Raw genomic sequence first — 17401 nt, 5'->3', positions numbered from 1 at the left:
TGATTGCTTAACATGGTTTCTGTTGTCTGATTGCATGGTGGTAGCGAAGAGTAACTTAAATTTTTTATCACACACAAAATAACTTTGAGGTATGTGCCTATGCAGTCCAAATGGGAAGGGTACACCTAGATCTCTGACTGCCTTGGTACAAGTGGTTCTTGTGCTAATTTGGCTATGTATGATGTAGTTCCACATCTGTGTCCACCTGCATCTAACTGTATGTCTGAAGAATCCTGTGTCTGCTCTGACCAGGCAATGCAGTTAACCGCTCTGTGGCTCCTGTTAGAAAAATGTCCCTTCTTTTATGGAACAGTATATTCAGTGTGGGAGGATTATCATAAGATTTTGTCCAATAATTGGTTGTAGTATATAAGACCCTTTATTTTTGGACAGAATGCTCATACATGAACACTAATACACAAGCTTTTCCTTGAATACGCGATGATAGTGAAGATGATGCTGAAACAGCAAATTCCTGCCATTTACAAAGGAGGATCTGCTGTTGAACGTGGAGAAAGAAGATAGAGAGGATCTTTTTGAACCCTGGTAATGTACGCTTCACAGTATGCTTCTAGCAGGAAATCTGACAGTAATTCTGTCTTCATACAGTGTCTACATACTTCCTTTTTTTCTGTGGTTTACTTGACTTCTGTTAGTTAATAAGCAAGTTGGAGGACAAAGAGAGAAAACAAGCCTCAGAGCTCTGGAGCTGGCACTTGTCAAGCATACAGCATAGAAACAACATTTAGCACATGTCAGAACTGTCTCCTTCTCCAAAAATGCCTTCTTTCTTCTTATTTTTGCATCTGATTAAGTAGTAGTTGTATTCATCTGCATGTTTGTAGTCATATGAAATCTGTATATTGCTGGGACTGGGCTTGTGGAAAAGGACAGCAAGCTTATTCTGCTTAGCAGAATAAATGATGACAGTGTTAAAAAAGCATGATCCCACTCGTATTGAAAGAAGAAAAGGATTCTTTTAATGATTTAAAGTGTAGTAAGATAATGCTTAAATGAATTTGGCTCTGGACCAGATAATCATCTTTTGTTGATATTGAAACACTGGCCACAGCAATGATTACAACATATGAATACAAAAGAGGCTTTATTTGTACTTTACTTTTTCTTTCATGTTTCCAGTCATAAAAATAAATATGTCTTACTAGAAAAGCAGAATTTTATTTGATTTGCTCGGCATGCTGGGAGACATGAAGTATTTCCTTTTTTAGGGGAAATGTGTCACTTGCATTTAACCCAGATAAAAACAAATGAAGATAAAACTAATTTAATTTTAGAATATAATTTTTTGTATTTGTTGAACAACTGTTGTTTTAAAATGGATAGCCTGCTGAGAAAGAAACAAAGCCACTTCAGCAAAGCAGGAAATCAATAACCACAAGAAAGCCTAAAGAAAATTAATGCATACAGTGTGAGCAAGTGACATAGAAATTATATTCTGGTGTAAGAATGGTAATAGTAGAAGGCATATGGAGTAGATGAAAAGCATGGTAACAATTACACAGAAAAGATATGTTCTCTATTTCTGTTTATAAATAATGACCTCTGTGTTACAGTATTTAAGCTTTGAAGAGTCTAGATGGTGGTTTTCTTCCTGATTTCCCCAACCCCTAGTCCTAGGTAAATATTTATGCTTGCAAAATTTAGTAGGCTGGCAGCCATGGAAACGTATGTCCTTCATTTATCTCCAGGAAATCCGGTCACAAACACTCTTTTACTTGAATTCTTTTTACCTTTTTCAACAACTTTTAAAAAACATTTTTACTGAGGAGCAGTGAACATGATGTTTGATTTTGATTCTGTTGAAGTTAGTGGCAAGAGTTAAATTTGCACATAGTAGAAGCAGGGCTGTACTTAGAAAATCTCGTGCTGTACAAACCAACACACACCGTATATTTTTTCTCCCTTCTTGAAGCTAAGTTAAGTGTGTTCATTCAGACTCAGGGAAACGGAAGTGGATGCTAGCAAGTTAACACAAACTGCCTGCTTTTTGCAAGGGACAAGCCTCGCAGCCTGAAGGGAGATCTTCTGAAAAAGTCAGCAGCAGATACAGTTTATCTCATAAACCGTTGTATCTAACCTAGGAAATATTTTATTTCAGGAAATCCCTAATCTTGTGAATAGCTCATGTTGCTTTTCAGCGCCCTGAACTTGTTCTGGCTTTTTCTGTAGTTCCCTTCTTTGTGTTTGAGAGAGGCTCGATGATTTCAGAAAGTCCGTTTGCAGACCGACATCCTCCCCTCTGTCAGGGAGGGCGAGCGGGTCGGAAGAGTGGCCAGGAGGGCTCGTGGCTGCGGCATTAGCTCCGGTGAGCCCCACTGCTGCTGACCGAGAAGCACACAAGCTTTTGGTCACAGGCAGCCTTCTTTCGGGTCTGGTATGGAGTCGGTAGCGTTCATAGCAAGATGAAGAAGAGTTGAGAAGGAGTATTCGCACCTGGATGGGACGCGTGTCAGTCGGCCCCCTCCGAAGGGAAGGGAAATGTCCCTGGCAGGGCAGAGAGGATGTCCCTAGGGAGGGGGAGGAATGGAGGAGGCGTCACCTCGGCGCAGAGGCAGGGCTGTCACTCGCGGAGTGGAGCAGGGAGAGGCCGTGGAGGACCTCGTTGTCGTGGAGCTGGTGTCTTTATGGAATCCGCCTTTTTGGTACCCGGACCAGTGAAAGGTTCAAGCTGAGGTGGGCCCGCTTTCGAGCTCGGAGCTGGGCCTCGCTCAGAGGCGGAGGCGGCAGCCGGGTTTCCGCGATCCTTCAGTCGCGTGGAGTTTCAGCCAGGTAAACCTCGTGGCTGCGGGTGCGTTCCTGTCGCTGACGTTACCGTCCCGGTTTTGTCCCGAGGTTCTTCCGGAACGTTCCCGCCGCCCTCGGCAGTGGCTGCGCCGCCCTGGGACAGGAGGTGCAGGGCAGCAAAAAGTTTTGAAAAGATGAGAACAGGTTTTCTCTGTAGAGTTTTGTTTAAATTTACTTCGCTATTGCTTCCCAAATACAAGCAGAGGCAAAACTTTGATGATGGTTTCTAAGCCGCTTCCACGAGAAGAGAGGTAATTATTTCATGGGCAAGTTACAGAAGTTGCTTTTTAGTATTTCCCTTCCTGCAAAACTCCTTTTTCTAGATGAAAGCTCCTCCAAGCAAAAGAGCACAGGGGTAATTTGTTTGTTTTTATTTGTTTCTAGTTAAAATTAAGGTTTTCTAGTATTCTTGCTCCAGAGCTAGATACTTTGCTTACTAGGTGAAGACTAGCTGCAGTGCCCAGGAGCACAGGCCCTGTTGCCCTCTCCATTTCTGGGGTCACTTAAATGTGTCTCTTATAGCATCTTCTCCTGGGCATGCAGATAAGAGTCTTTTTGAAAACTGCGTAATGGCAGAATGAATCTCTTTGGAGCCTGAACAGCTTGCGTGGCCGGGGGGGATCCAAGGTCCCGGAGTCCATGACCAGAGGTATTCCGGGAAGGTATAGAGAAGCAGTATTTCCTCTGTACAGGCATTGACCATTACTGGCCTCATGTGTCCTCTTGTGGTACCTGTTCTTCAGAAAAAGGACAGTGAATGTAAAACCTCTGCAGAAATGATCTCAGTTGGAAAAGTGCTTTTTAATGAAAGACTTAAGAAGCATTATCTTTTGATTTATTCCTGAAACTATTAAAATGTATTTTTTTCAGTCTGTAACTCTGCATGTGGAGGAAGTTTCTGTTGAGCATGCTCTTCAAAAATCCAAGGGCTAGAAAAGGAAGCTTGACAATACTAGCAAAGCAGGCTGACTTTTTAACAGTAGAGAATATCATTGCATGATTGATTACTGAAACAATCTCAGAATGCAGTGGATAATCTGTCACTTGAGGTCTTAAAAATCAAAACTAGATGGCCCTCCCAAAGCTATGCTCTAGTTTATCTAGAAAGCATGAGCCTGGATCAGGATTGTATGTTCAGGACGGAAATAGCTCACGTAAGAGGAGTCCTTTATAATCTCTAGAAACAAAAATAGAATTAAGGGTAAGAATTAAGTAGAAATCCAGGATTTGAATTACACTGGTACTAGCCCTTGATGCCATAAAGCTATCTACCAAAACATCTTTTAAAGTCACTCAAGAAGCATGAGGAAAGGTAGCCAGGTAGTGAGAATATTCCCAGGAATTCATACAGTAGCAAGGGTTGTTCTTCAAATGTGTACCTGCACTTACTGGAGTTGATGTTTTCCCCTTGGAGACCTTGCTAGATGCATGTATTCCCAGAAGCTGTGAATAGATCTAACCTTGAGCTGCAGGAATGGCATTCAGTATCTTTAGATACAGGAAGGAAATCGGTCTCTAGTGTAGGTCGGTTCTAGGGTCGTCCTGATCAGTAATTTCCCTTTGTGCTACTGATAGGTAGCGTTAAACAGGTCCCATTTGTATTATCATCTTAGGGTAATAGGAAGATAGATTTTAAAGGTAAATTTAGTATGAATTTTGAAAATGATGCTTCTGACATTTCTGTACTTTTTTGGATCCTGAAGATTTGTTTGTTCTGTGGTTTAAAAATACTTTCTTTTGTACATTTACAGTAGAAGTAATAATCTTATTTATCTTTTTAGCTAGCAAATGAATTAAATAGTAACAACCAAAAATCTAGAAGGATAGAGGTGAATCTGTACAATACTTACCTATATCATCTATTTAATTTGATACTATTCCAGGGTCACCGATTAAAGGGTAGTTCCTGTCTCGTACAGGTTAGTCCTCAGGTGTTTACTTCTGGATCAAATGACCTAATCGTAGAGGCTCATTTTGATTACTATGAAAAATTCTTACTTTTAACATGGATATAGATAAAAAGAATGACAGAGAGGGCTGTTTCTGTGTTCTTTCATTTGTTGGCCTTTGAAAGATGAGTTTCTGTTTTCTATTTCTAAACTTTAATGAGTCTTTGCAAAATTCTGAAAACGCTGAAACCTGTGATGCAGAGATTAAACACAGTTAAAGCAAGAGCAGTTCCCATAGAATCCAAGTTGAATTGCTATGAAAATATTGTACCACCACACTACAATATACCACTGTTACAGAAACAAGCTATCATCTCATATGGGTTATTTCTATACAGAGCTATAAATATGTCAAGTGCTTGCTATTAGATTTCTGTCCAAAGATAATAGGCTTAAAGAGTCACATTTTCTACATGATTCGTTGAATTGAACGTTATTGAGATACAGCTCAGTGCAAAATAGCAGTATTTCAAAAACACTTCTTTATAATCATGTTCCCTTAAATTGGCACTGAACTCAGACACAGGTCAAAAGTAAAACTTGGAAGAATCTAATATAATACAGACACATATGATGTATCATGAGTATTTGTAGTAGATGGCGATTCCCTCCTTTGAAAATGTCCTCGCAGATATTTGCAAAAGTATGTATGTGGATACTATGAAGTAGTGCTTGAAAAAGTTGGTACTAAGTTCACTCAGATGAGAGCAGATTTACAGCTCCTCAGTGTAATAGTAGATCTTTGCAATAGGTTGGACAGGCACTGCAGTATATATGGTGTTCAGCTACATTAATGAAAAGGAGTTCCCTCCTGACTTTCTCAGTCAATTTTCAATTTGATTTATTTTGTATTTGGGGCAAATCCTAAAGATTTTATACAGACAGTTTTCTCATGCAAGCATTTTCTTTGTTGGTGAAATTGAGCATGGGGCAGTTGGGACTGTTCATTGTCACCATGTTGTCCCCAGGTTCCTTATTGCAAGCATATTTGTGGTTCAGTCCCACCATCTGTTTTGGGGGCTTGTATCTTCAAGGGAATGCTGGCTGGGCAGGCTCGGGGGCTGAGTGATGCCCTCTACCCTGGACAGAGCATGCCAACACTGCTGAAATTGAGCTGTCAGTCAGGAAAGGGGCTGTCAGTCATAGTGCATCGGGTTATAACAGACCGGTGAATCCTGGCGGGTATCAGAGACCTATGTGGTCCTGTCTGATTGTCTGTGTGCTAGGTTTGAGGATTACTGAATGAGGATTACTGAAACCTTCTGTGAGGAAGGAAAAGCATAAAGGGAAAGCATTAAGAGTTCATGTGTGAAAAATCTTTATTCTGCCAATGTTTTTGTGGACTCCAGCTGCAGACAGGCCTCGGCGGAGCTCTGTGTTTGCTGCTGTGCTTTCCTGAGTGCCTGGCTTGACATGTATTTATATCAGCACTGAGCTTTCCCGTGCAGATGTAACAATCCCAAATACATTTTAAGATTTAGATAACTGAAGATTTCAATTACATATTTTAGGAAGTGAAAAAAATAGTTGGAGAGCATATTGCACAATGATGTTGCCTCCAGATAACGGTGTCTCCAGTGATTCACTATTTTCACTAGATTCAAAATCCAGGTGGTATCAACTGCCTGACTAGCCAAGCTTAGGTTTGTAAGGCTCATTATATATCTGGCAATATCTCATGAGATACTTGGCACTTTCACATTTGGTTTAGCTGGACATCTTGGGCAAGCATTATTTGCAAAATGAATCTGCAGTTTCTGTTTCTAGCTGTGGGTATGATCCCAGTGTGGACAGGCATACTCATGCTAGATTTTATCTAGGTGGAGCTGGTAACAGCAGCAATAAGGACACAACAGTGGGAACTTTGTCCCACTGGGTATGAGCTCAAGTTGCTGAATGAACTCTGTTTTGTCTGTGCTACTGCATCTTTACTGCTGTAGTTACTAGTTTAATGTAGTTATATTAAATTAGCGTGTGTATACCTACATGTGCTGTAGTCACGCTTTCAAAATCATTATTGGTATACCCTTAAATTGAGCCCCTGCAGTATGTGATACAGATAGGCCTTTCACCCTGTCTGCATCTGTGAATCGCACAGTTCTAGTTTATTTCCCTTTTTCCAGTGTCAGCTGTTTAACAGGAAAAACAGCAGGACTGTTGAGGCGCTTTTATATCTTCAGATACAATCAGAAGTAATTAAGAAAGTGCTATTTAAATTTCAGATCTTAATGAAACAGAAATCCTTTTCTGATTTAAAACTTAGTTATGTATAGCTTCATAAATAAAATGTTAAACTTTTTCTTAAGTAAGAACCAATCACCTGTTTTCTATTACAACTGGAATATAGTAATATTTGAATGCTAGGATTTCAGGTAATCTTTCTGACTGTAGACCCAAATACAAGTTCTTAATAAATAGTCTGATCAGTCAGTAACCTAAGTCCTAAATAACGAATCAAAATTTCCTGTAAACCTTAGTGAGGATAAGTGTGTAAGCCGTGATCCCGTGAATAGCATAGTTTTACAGGAGATGATACCAACCAGATACTGATTCTTTGACGATCTTGGGATTCTAAGTACTCTAGCAGGGCTTTTTAATATACCAGATTAAGAAATCTTTAGAAAGCTTATTAGAATTCCAGGTAATGTTTTCACACAGTTAGGAGCAAGTAGTCTGGAATTTGTGACTTTTTATGAAGTAAGGTAGTACATAAGAGACTGCACGAGATACATTAAGAGCCAAAGATGTTTCGCAAGAAATACACTTTATTGAAAATTAGATCTTTTTCACATTTTTCTATAAAGCTTCCGTAGTGTTCCAGATAGCTATATTGAGGGAATTTTAATGGATCAGAACCAGTATTTGTTTTTAAAAATAAAATAAAAATCATTTGCAAATATAAAAAGAACACTTTATGTAGTGGTCAGAGAAATGACCAATTCTGTCTCATACAATAGCTAAATTAAGAACTAAAGATAACACCTGGTGATAACTAACAATCACATTTTACTGTAACATGAAACTTCTGCTTTTGCCGCTTCTTATAATTCTTGGTGCTTGTCTGTTTGTTTTTTTGCTTTGGAAAGACTCCTAAATTCAAATGTCAGCTAATAAGAGAATCTCAGCTTTCACTTGTGAAACTTAGAAACAAAGCGAACCAAAACAGAAAAATTTCTTTAATCTTTTTTGGCCCTTCCTAGTAAAGATAAGCTGAGAAGTTTGATTTAAGAAACTTAGATTTACAAAAAGAATATAAATATGAATATAAAAAGAATGTAAAATGGAACTTTAAAAACATTAGATTTTTATTCATTCTCATGATTTCAGGGTCATAATTTGTGAACATTTGGGGTTAGAAGTACTGTAACTAGGTCAAGTAAATGAAGTATAAAATAGCTTCACAGTTATACTTTCTGTCAGGTGAGTAGTCAACCCTTAAATTGTCTGTTCCATCACTTTCTCTCTTTGACAAAGAAAAAATTTAATGAATCTTTATCAAGAAAATGTCAACACTGGTATTAATAATAGGAGATATATTTGGACTCAGTTGTGGAAAATGTGGAAACTAAAAGTTTGCTGTGGGCTAAAAAGGGAAAATAAAGCACAATGCATTCCACCTCCTCTCCAGGCAAAGTGCTTTGACTGACTTGCCCTTGGATTGCTCGCTGGTGCTCCCGGGAGGTATAAGGCATAGCTGACATCTAAAAATTAAATAGAAAAATAGACTGTAGAATAGAAGATTTCTCTGCTCCCCAAAAGACCTTCTGTTGACCACTTGAGAGTAAAAGCAAGAGGATAAGGAGACTTGGCTTGCCTGACTCCCTTGCTTATTATCTGGGAGAGCTGTCTTGCTTCTTTTTCATGTCTCACTTTCATGCCATATATGTATTTGCCAAGTGTAATATGACCTACAAGATTGTCGTTACGTACTGTGCAATTTGTAGAATTTTATACATGCAGAAATTTGGAGAAGAAAGCATGCTGCTCCCTTGTTCTACCTTACCTTGTGTTCCTAGTCCAGAGTGGAGGAATTGCACTGAGCTGTCAGGCAAAAACCATCTTTTCAGCTAACGATTTTAAGTACTTCTCTTTGCATAATACCTCCTGTGAATCAAGACAATGTGTTTAACTTTTTGGAAACAACTTACCATTCCTTGGTTGCACCCATAAAGTGACTGAAATTTTGGAAAAGACATACTGACTGTTCTGAAGGACTCAAAACACTGTTGTACTAAAGACTGAGTTCTTCTTTTCTACTTTCTTTTTTAAAATGAAGTTAGATATTTTGCATTTTTCTCTCACTGGTACTAACTAATTCTGAGCAATTGTCTGCATCTTAATAGGTAATATTAATATTTTTAGAATCAGAGGGCTCTGTATCAAGAGCGCTGTTGTACTTGACTATACTGTGTCTACCCAGCACTTCATCCATTGCTCATAGTGACAAGAACTGACTTCTGAATTCAGTAAGCCTTTTTTTTTTAATTGTCTCACATAAATTTCTCTCAAGCATAGCCCACATGCAAATGCAAGTTTAGAAACAAACAAATTCAAAAACCATACTGAGAAGATAGTTACCGTTAGTTCAGACTGAACTGGAATGTAAACTGAGTGTTGTGCCACAGGGGGCTGTTTTCAGTCTGGATCAAGAACTTGAGCAGTTGTTCCAAAGACAGTAAGGCCAAGGTGGCAAGGATTTCAAGCGCACAGAGAATGGCATTAGGACAAAAAATGATCTTGATAACATGGAGAACTGGTCTTAAATAGGATTCAGTTCAATATGGACAGATGCAGTGTAAAAGAAAACTGAAGAGGTTAAGTTACACTATTTCTACTGGTAATTTTTGGACAGGCTGTGTATGTGTGGTATTTGTAGCATGTGAATCTGAAGATCATGGGGATAAATGCTGAGTCTTCAATTCCATCTGTATATGTAAGAACTTTACCAGGGCAAAATATGACAAGTTCACAAAAATGTGGAGTGTGTTTACAATGTGAGAAGTAAATTGTTTTCCATGTCTATTGAATAGATGACAAGAAGTACCTTACTTAAATTAAATAGAGAAGAATTAGGTTAGATGTTAGCCCTCCTTTCCCACACGAACCCCTCCGGATTGTAAGAATAGCCTAAGCATTTTTGTGGATTGCCTAAGGATGTTGTGAAATCTCCAGCACTGAACGTGTTCAGAAGTAGGCTAGACTAACATTTGTCAGGAATGATTTAAGTGTACGTGATCCTGCCTTGGGGCAGAGGTAGAGAGAGCAGGTGACCTTTTGAAGCCTCTTCCAGTTTTATCATTTTGTGACTGAATCCAGGAATACTGACACCCCAAACACTAGTGCTGCTGCTCTTGAAATTTGATGTTGCCATATTTTCTGAAGAGTCTGATGACTTCTGCCAGAAGAACATACATTAATATAAAATATTGGAATAACCATTGAACTGATTTATTCAGTAAAAGATTATATCCAGCTGAATATGTGGTGATTTGGTTTATTTTTGCTGTCTGATATTCTCAGGCTTCTATATGAGTGACAGGATTTTGGCTATTGTTAAAGGTGATCATGGCAATAATTCCAGATTCAGCCTTCTGGGGAATTTTAGCCCTTGTTGGTGCTGTGGTGAATGCCCTGTAATCAGTTCCCTGCCTATCTTGCTTACTTCCTGGGACAGAAGCAACCACTCCCTCAACTAGTGGGTTGCTCAGAGAACATTTTTAATCATCCTATCAGCCATCTCACACTGTTCCCATGGGAAAGGGTCGTGAAGGAGGGAGCAGAAAGTGTTTAACAGGGTAGCTTTATTCCCCACTCCTGTCAGCTTAAATGCTCGGGCATCTCCTCTTATCCTTACTGAGTAGCAAAGTAGTATTAGAAGTTTGTCTGGGAGCTGCTCTCAGTTGGGAAGAGTTACTCCTGAGATGGTGTAAAGATGAGATTAGGGCCAGAAGGTAATTGGGAACTGAGCAAGAAAAAGGTCAGAGGGGAAGGGAGCGAAGCAGTTAAAGTGAGCTGAGGACTGAAAGAGAAATCTGGTGTGATGTATGGGTTAAGGGCAGAAGATCAGAAATACTCGGAAAGGTGGACAGCGGTCAAATGTGGGGAAGAAGGACTGAGGACAGTGGACTGGTGTGGGATGGAAACTAGATGGATAAAGAGATTGAAGATTAGGGTAGCTGTGGGTAGCTGTGTAGCTGCAGTCCTTCATCCTTGTAAGGATCAAAACTCACTCACTGCATAAGCTTTGGAGAGTATGTGGTGACAGGTTTGGTGAATCACAGTTCCAGTTCCTCTGTTTCACTGTTTACTGTACTGGTAGAGGCAGAATGGCCCTGAGATCACAGATATTAAAGTATTCCTGTCCCGAAAGATGTTCCTCCAGATCAGGAATACTGGAGAAGACACCACAGATCTGCCCTGAGGCAGCCCATTTTACTAAGCTGGAATTCAGAGTTGGATGCAATTTAGGTGTCTCTGTGTGGGGAAACGGAGACGTGGGAGCTGGGATATGTGAAAATCTTCCATTTCAGTCCCATCTCTGAGCAATTCAGTGGTATTAAGTAATTAATTAAGTTTTTTTCTAACAGTAACATCAATTCATACCGATGGAAAAAAGTTCAGATTGGTGATGCTCTAGGAATATATTTCCACTGAATCCTTCACTGTGACTTGATGTTGAGGACTTTCCTCACTGAAAAGCCCTGGAAAACAGAATGGGAGGGTCTTCTTTTGGAGCGTAAGAGCTTTTTTCCGTAACCTGCTTTGGTCTGGTTAAGTCAGAATAGAACAGTTTGATCTCTGTGGAGTATTGCCTATGACTCTTAGTGCCACCTTGGGTACTCTTCTATGAGAGTTGCCATAGGGACCAGGTTCTAGTTATCAGCTTAAACAACTTCATATATGATTAATGTTAACTGCTCTTTTTGCGTGGATAACTTTTCCTACTGCTGAATTGGCTTTTGTTGCCTTTGATCTGGCTGGTGATACAACGTCCCGCAACGGTTAGACAAGTGATCAGTTTGCCAACATGGAGAGGAGACAGAATCAGGTTGCGAGGTCAAAGTTTGTTTCTCTTCTTCAACACAGAAAGGTCAAGTAGAGTTTAACTACCACTGGCATCTTTGAAATGTTATAATAAATGCCAAAGCAAGAAGAATGTTTTTAATTCATGCTACGATTAAAAATTTTATAGTAATAGAAGTAAATAATTTTAACTCAAATCATCAAGAATGTTACGTTTATTGGTAAGTACTCCAAACAATACCTTTCACAATCATGAGCATGTATTTCATGTAAGAGATTCAAAATGCCAGTGATCTTTGGAGAACACAAAATTTAGATGTGTGGTTCCTGTCCCAATTTCAGCAAAGTTACTATTTTTTTTTTTTTTTGTAAGTACTTGCACCAGTTACTACCACTATTACTGGAGCAATTTACACAACATGTCATATGTACTTCTATATTTCTCCTTTAAGCCTAATAAAATATATTGCTATTGAAGAAATTTGTGATACATATGAGAGCTTCCTAAATCACAAGTCTTAGCATATTTTTATACTAAATAGCTCAAGGTTCATGGAATCAATAATTAATTTATTAACTGGATACCTTTTGAAAAAAACAAAATCTGCAGTTCTTGCTATACCATCTATTGCCAATTCATAAATAGTTGATGACAAAAATGAAAAGTTTAACAGTAGAATTCAAAATCTTTATGATCAAAGTATTAGATACCTCATCTATCACAACTTGGAATAAATATATCACAAAATGTGTCATATCTCATTGACACTGCAAGACATAATGCTCTCCCTTGTTATCTAGCTAACTGCCAAGTCTATGAAGTTTATAGTCTGCTAAGATAATGTGCTGGTGGTAATCCACTTCAGTTGCAGAAATATGAAGTACTATTGAAATATATTTCTAGTTGGTTTATTCTGTGCTCTCAAGGGGGTAGGATACTGTTTCAATTCCTCTAAACAAGCCCAGAGAATGAAAAGCAAAACATCAGGATAAATTATGCTAAATGGTGGACTAGACCCCGGAGGAAATCATGCTTCTGTGGTACAGTATTCCTCCATTTATCTTACAAATGTTACATCTACTGTTAATTTTCTAAAGCAAAAGCATTCAAAGATTCATCTCATCCTTTTAATAATAGTTTTAGTGTTACAGTGCAGTGTTATTTGTCAAATCCATACCATCATAACTTACTTCTCTAGTTTTGACAGACCAGTCATACAGAAAATATTTTGGGCTACTAATATATAACATTTTATTTCACAAAACACAAATAACCTAGTAATTAAACTTCAAAACTTAGCAAATAATTGCCAGCAAGCAATTACCATTCAATTAAAGAGTAATTACATGGTTATTTGTGCCCTGTAAAATAAAGCATTACTGAAATCAGTAATGCAATCAATATTTTAGCAGAAACAGGATGCTGCAGTGATGGACCTTTCAACCTGTGCTGATTAAATTGTCATCCAAATAACAGTTTCCTAGTTAAATCACCACATGTTTATTTGTCTTGATTAATATGCAAATTCACTTCTGATTCTAGTAAATTTCTTATATTTAAAAGCACAAAAGCACAACACTGTCGTACATCAACCGTGAAGTGCTTAAGTTTCCACTGATTAATCGTATTTTACAAAGTGTTGATGAATTTGTATATTCTATAAAATAATTTATAAAATACATTTGTAATAAGCATAAAATAGAATTAGAAAAGATGGAGCTGGTCAGTAATTTTAACAAAATCACAAAACCAGCTTTATTCTGTATTTTGATTTAAATTCAAAATCCTTGTGAAGTTAAGGGAATATATAAACCTTTGAGAGGAAAAATAATAAAATTAGCTCTCACCAGCAATGGAAAATAAAAGAAGCAGCAGACACTAATGAACAATTTCTCAACATTTTACTATATAAATTTTAACTGTCAAACATACTGCTTAAAATGTAATTTGATCTCTGACAAAGTTAATTCCAAACAAAATAAGTAAATGATCAACATTCAGATCATATTGTCCTGATTGCTTGTTTTCCTCTTTCAGAGTTAATGCCTGTTAAGGGGGAGAGGATGACAAGAACAGGAATGAAGCTCCATTGCTTCCCTCTCTTCCTCTGAAAACCCACATCATAAATAAAATGCCTCTGCATAAAGTCTTTTAAAACTGTTTAATAATATTTTTCTTAGCTTAATGTTAATGTATAGTTTTATTTAAAAGGTCTTTAGTGTTTGAAATTGAGAAGCAAATGTTTTGTAGTTCTGTTAATAGAGCTCTGCTGCTGGATAAACCTACTAATTTTAGCTGCTTTACTTTTTTAATTTTCGCCAAAGACAGTAAGTGCCAAGTAAGCAGTTACAACTGTGTGTGTACAGTCAAAAGAATAACAACTGTTTTTTATTTAAAAACTCCACATGCAAAGCCTAATATTATTGGGTAGACAACATTACTGTGAAATAAACTGAATGATTTTTGTAACGAGTTTATTAGGAGGTAATTTTAATATAGAATGCATGTGTGCATCTAGCTTCTTGTGAAACTTCTATACTCTAATTTTAGTTTTATTTTATTATAGCCCAGTAAGTCTAGGCTTCTGTAGTAGACTTTACTACATAGCCATCATAGGATGGTAAATACCTTAAAACATAAAAAAAGAAAAATGGAAAAAGTGCCAAATAAAATGAAATATGAAATGGACAAACCCAAAGCTAAAAAGAGGAGGGAACAGTTTTATAGACATAAAATAATAAACCAAAGAAAAAGATTTTGTGCTACTTTGATACTTACTTTGATGTGCAGTAAAACAAAATAATATTAGTGCACTGAGTGAAAAATGAGCAGGTTAATGGTACCTCTGTTGTAGTGTTGCTCGAAGTTGTCTTCATTTAAACGCAGAATTTGCGTCACATTGATAGAGGGCTTTGCCACTGTAAGTTGATAGAGTGAGGTTTAACTTAAATTTCTTTGTGAACTTGCAGTCGTTTTTGGAAATGCTCTCTATTTAAACCTCATTTATTGTTGCAGCTTGGTTATTTAATACAGTATTTCACTGTATTTTGTCAAAAGCTCTATTATTCAACGGAGTAAAATGTACAGCAATACTTTTCCAAACATTAGGAAGTTGTATTTTTATTAGTTGGCTTGAGGGAGAGTCGATCTAAATGGTTTTTTGTTCAGTAAATCTCTATATGATGGTGACAGATACATAAGATGATTTGATATACAGAGACTGTAGTAAGGGATAAATGTGATAGCTGAAACAACAAATAAATGTAACAGATGAATCTAGAGACCTGTAACACTTTAAATTAAAATTTGCTATCATAATTCATAAGCTGGTCAAAAGATGGTGAGATTTTGATAAATGAGGCCTACATTCTTGGTTTAACCTATCCGTAGCGGTTAAAAACATTAGTCAATATGTAGAGACAAATGGTCAGATTTGAAAAAGCTTGAGTATTAAATTACTATTGCCTCTTCAGAAGTAAGCTGTTCTCTGCCATGGTTCAGAAAGTGGCGATTAATAACATAAAGATTGCGTTGCATTCAAAGTTTTCAATTTCTCCTGTTTAGACAGTGCAACTTTCAGTCATATGTGATCCAGGTACAGATTTGGGAGCAGTTACCGCTGCAACCACTGTCTGGTGTCCAGTTGAGGAAGTTGGATACCCTAGAGAATGGAAAAGCTTAAATAGCGCCGGGACTGTACAGATGCATATAGGTGGACGTCCCCCACTGCCAGCCTGGTCAGCCAGAGATGAGAAGCCCAGTGAGCCCTGAGCAGAACTGTAACGGTTCCTAGGGACAGCGTGCTATACTCATCCAGCACTCTGTCTAAGCTAGTAAGTTCTGATGGACCAGATCTGAATAGCTCTTGTGTTGTTACAGTCATTGCATCATTAATTTGCAATCCCTATAAACCATAGTTTGTGACCTGAGTAATGCATCCAGTTGCATTTTTGAGAGCTTGTGAACCTCTTTATCTCTATTTTACAGTCAAGAATATTAAGAAACAATTAATTAGCAAAGCAGTAGTACAATAGTGATACAATGGAAATACGGACTTCTTTTTTTTTCTTAGTCTAACAGTGCAGATAAAAATCAATTTTTTTTTGTCACTGTTGTGACTTTAAGCTCGTGACTGGGTGCTGCTCAGTAGTTCGTTGTTAGATCATTTGAGACCCATCCAATTCTGATAGATTGAGTCAACTACATATTTTTCTTTTCTCCTAGGCAAGAATTTCTAATACAGTTCTGTGTATCACTGATGGTTCAAATGTTTTATACAAATCAATATGTAGTATGCAAATATTTCAAAAAGAAAATGCATTTTCATTTATCCTCTTATTTCATCAGCTCACGACCAGGAAGACCCCCCAAGCGTTCTCTAGGAGTTGCGATACAAGAAAATGCACGTCTTTTGCCCCATGGAGTTCCAGGCCTCTTATCACCAGGACTTATCTCTCCGACAGGTAATAAAATCCATCAGATGATCAGCCTCATCTCTTCATACTGCACAGCAGTTAAAATAAACTAATATTGATCTAACTGCCTTGTCCTTCAGGGCTTTTTCGAGCTTTACCAGAGGTTACGTTATTGGATTTTTTGAGTGTTCATGAAAACTCTGTTTTGTTGCTGCAGTGACTGAAATCTAATGGATTTGTAATTTAGTTCTTTATTAATTGTAATTTCCTTACAGGAAATTCCATTAAATGTGTTATTTTAGTATAAGAAAAAAACCTGAAAGAATGAACTATTGTCTCAGAGAAGCCTGTAGCATGCATTTCTTCCTTTCAGATGCATGTGTATTTTAGTTCTCATGGGATATGAACAGCATGGCTAATACGTATTGTATTGTAACATCATTAATGTATGCTGGGAAGGCAGAAAACTGGTTGTACGAATTACAGAAGAAACATTCAAAAAGGAGATAAGTCTGTGTTGTCACAGTGGATTCTATTTTAATAATCTGCATTCAATGTCACAGTATTTAAAAAAAGCATGAAAATAGCTGAATTTTTAAGCAAACCCTTATCATAATATGTAATATTTTATTTCCATTCATTAATTTATTAATAGAATTTAGATTAAATCTTGTGCTATAAGTGTTTTAATTTTTGATTAATTGATTTGTAATAATAACATATAAGTTTATTTTGGTAATGAACTCAAAAGGCTACAGCTATATTAACAGACTATATATTCATAAAACCAGTTATTTAAGTATCCCACAGGCTTTGCAGTTTTAGAGTTACTGTCAAAGTCCAGTTTAAATATAGTGTATTGCCATAATAACCTAATTTAGTAAAGTGTGAGCAGACTATAAAGTCATAGAGCACATTACAGAAAAAGCTGAATTAAAAAAGATGATTGGCAGGAGTATAGTGACTAGTAACTTAGGTCTTGATCTTGCAAATCATTCTGCTTCTAGAACCTGTTGCACTGCAGCAGTGCTTTATTGGGTCTCAATGTTCAGAAATGTAAGAAAGATAAGATCCTTAATTTCTCCTAGAACAAGTCCAAGTGTTGTTAAGTGTCATAAGCATTTCACAGTGAAACAATAACCTTTATCAGCATAGAAGTGGGAATGAACATTCTTAAACAATCGTAATAGTAACCTCAACTGAAGTAG

The 17401-nt window shown here is 37.4% G+C and overlaps 1 protein-coding gene across 2 annotated transcripts in view; it reads left to right on the top strand.

Moving 5' to 3' along the window:
- DACH2 (dachshund family transcription factor 2) overlaps positions 1–17401 on the top strand; it is a 324948-nt gene that overhangs the window by 150147 nt on the left and 157400 nt on the right. For both annotated transcript variants that reach the window (XM_062584850.1, XM_062584849.1), the window contains exon 2: positions 16126–16241. In XM_062584850.1, the coding sequence (XP_062440834.1) occupies positions 16126–16241 (116 nt within the window). The remainder of the gene's footprint in view (positions 1–16125; positions 16242–17401) is intronic.

The sequence above is a fragment of the Rhea pennata genome, chromosome 11 (genome assembly GCF_028389875.1).
Source record: "Rhea pennata isolate bPtePen1 chromosome 11, bPtePen1.pri, whole genome shotgun sequence".
NCBI classification, from domain to species: Eukaryota; Metazoa; Chordata; class Aves; order Rheiformes; family Rheidae; genus Rhea; species Rhea pennata.
The sequence above is the reverse complement of the archived record's forward strand: the minus strand, read 5'-3'. Positions and strand labels throughout refer to the sequence as shown.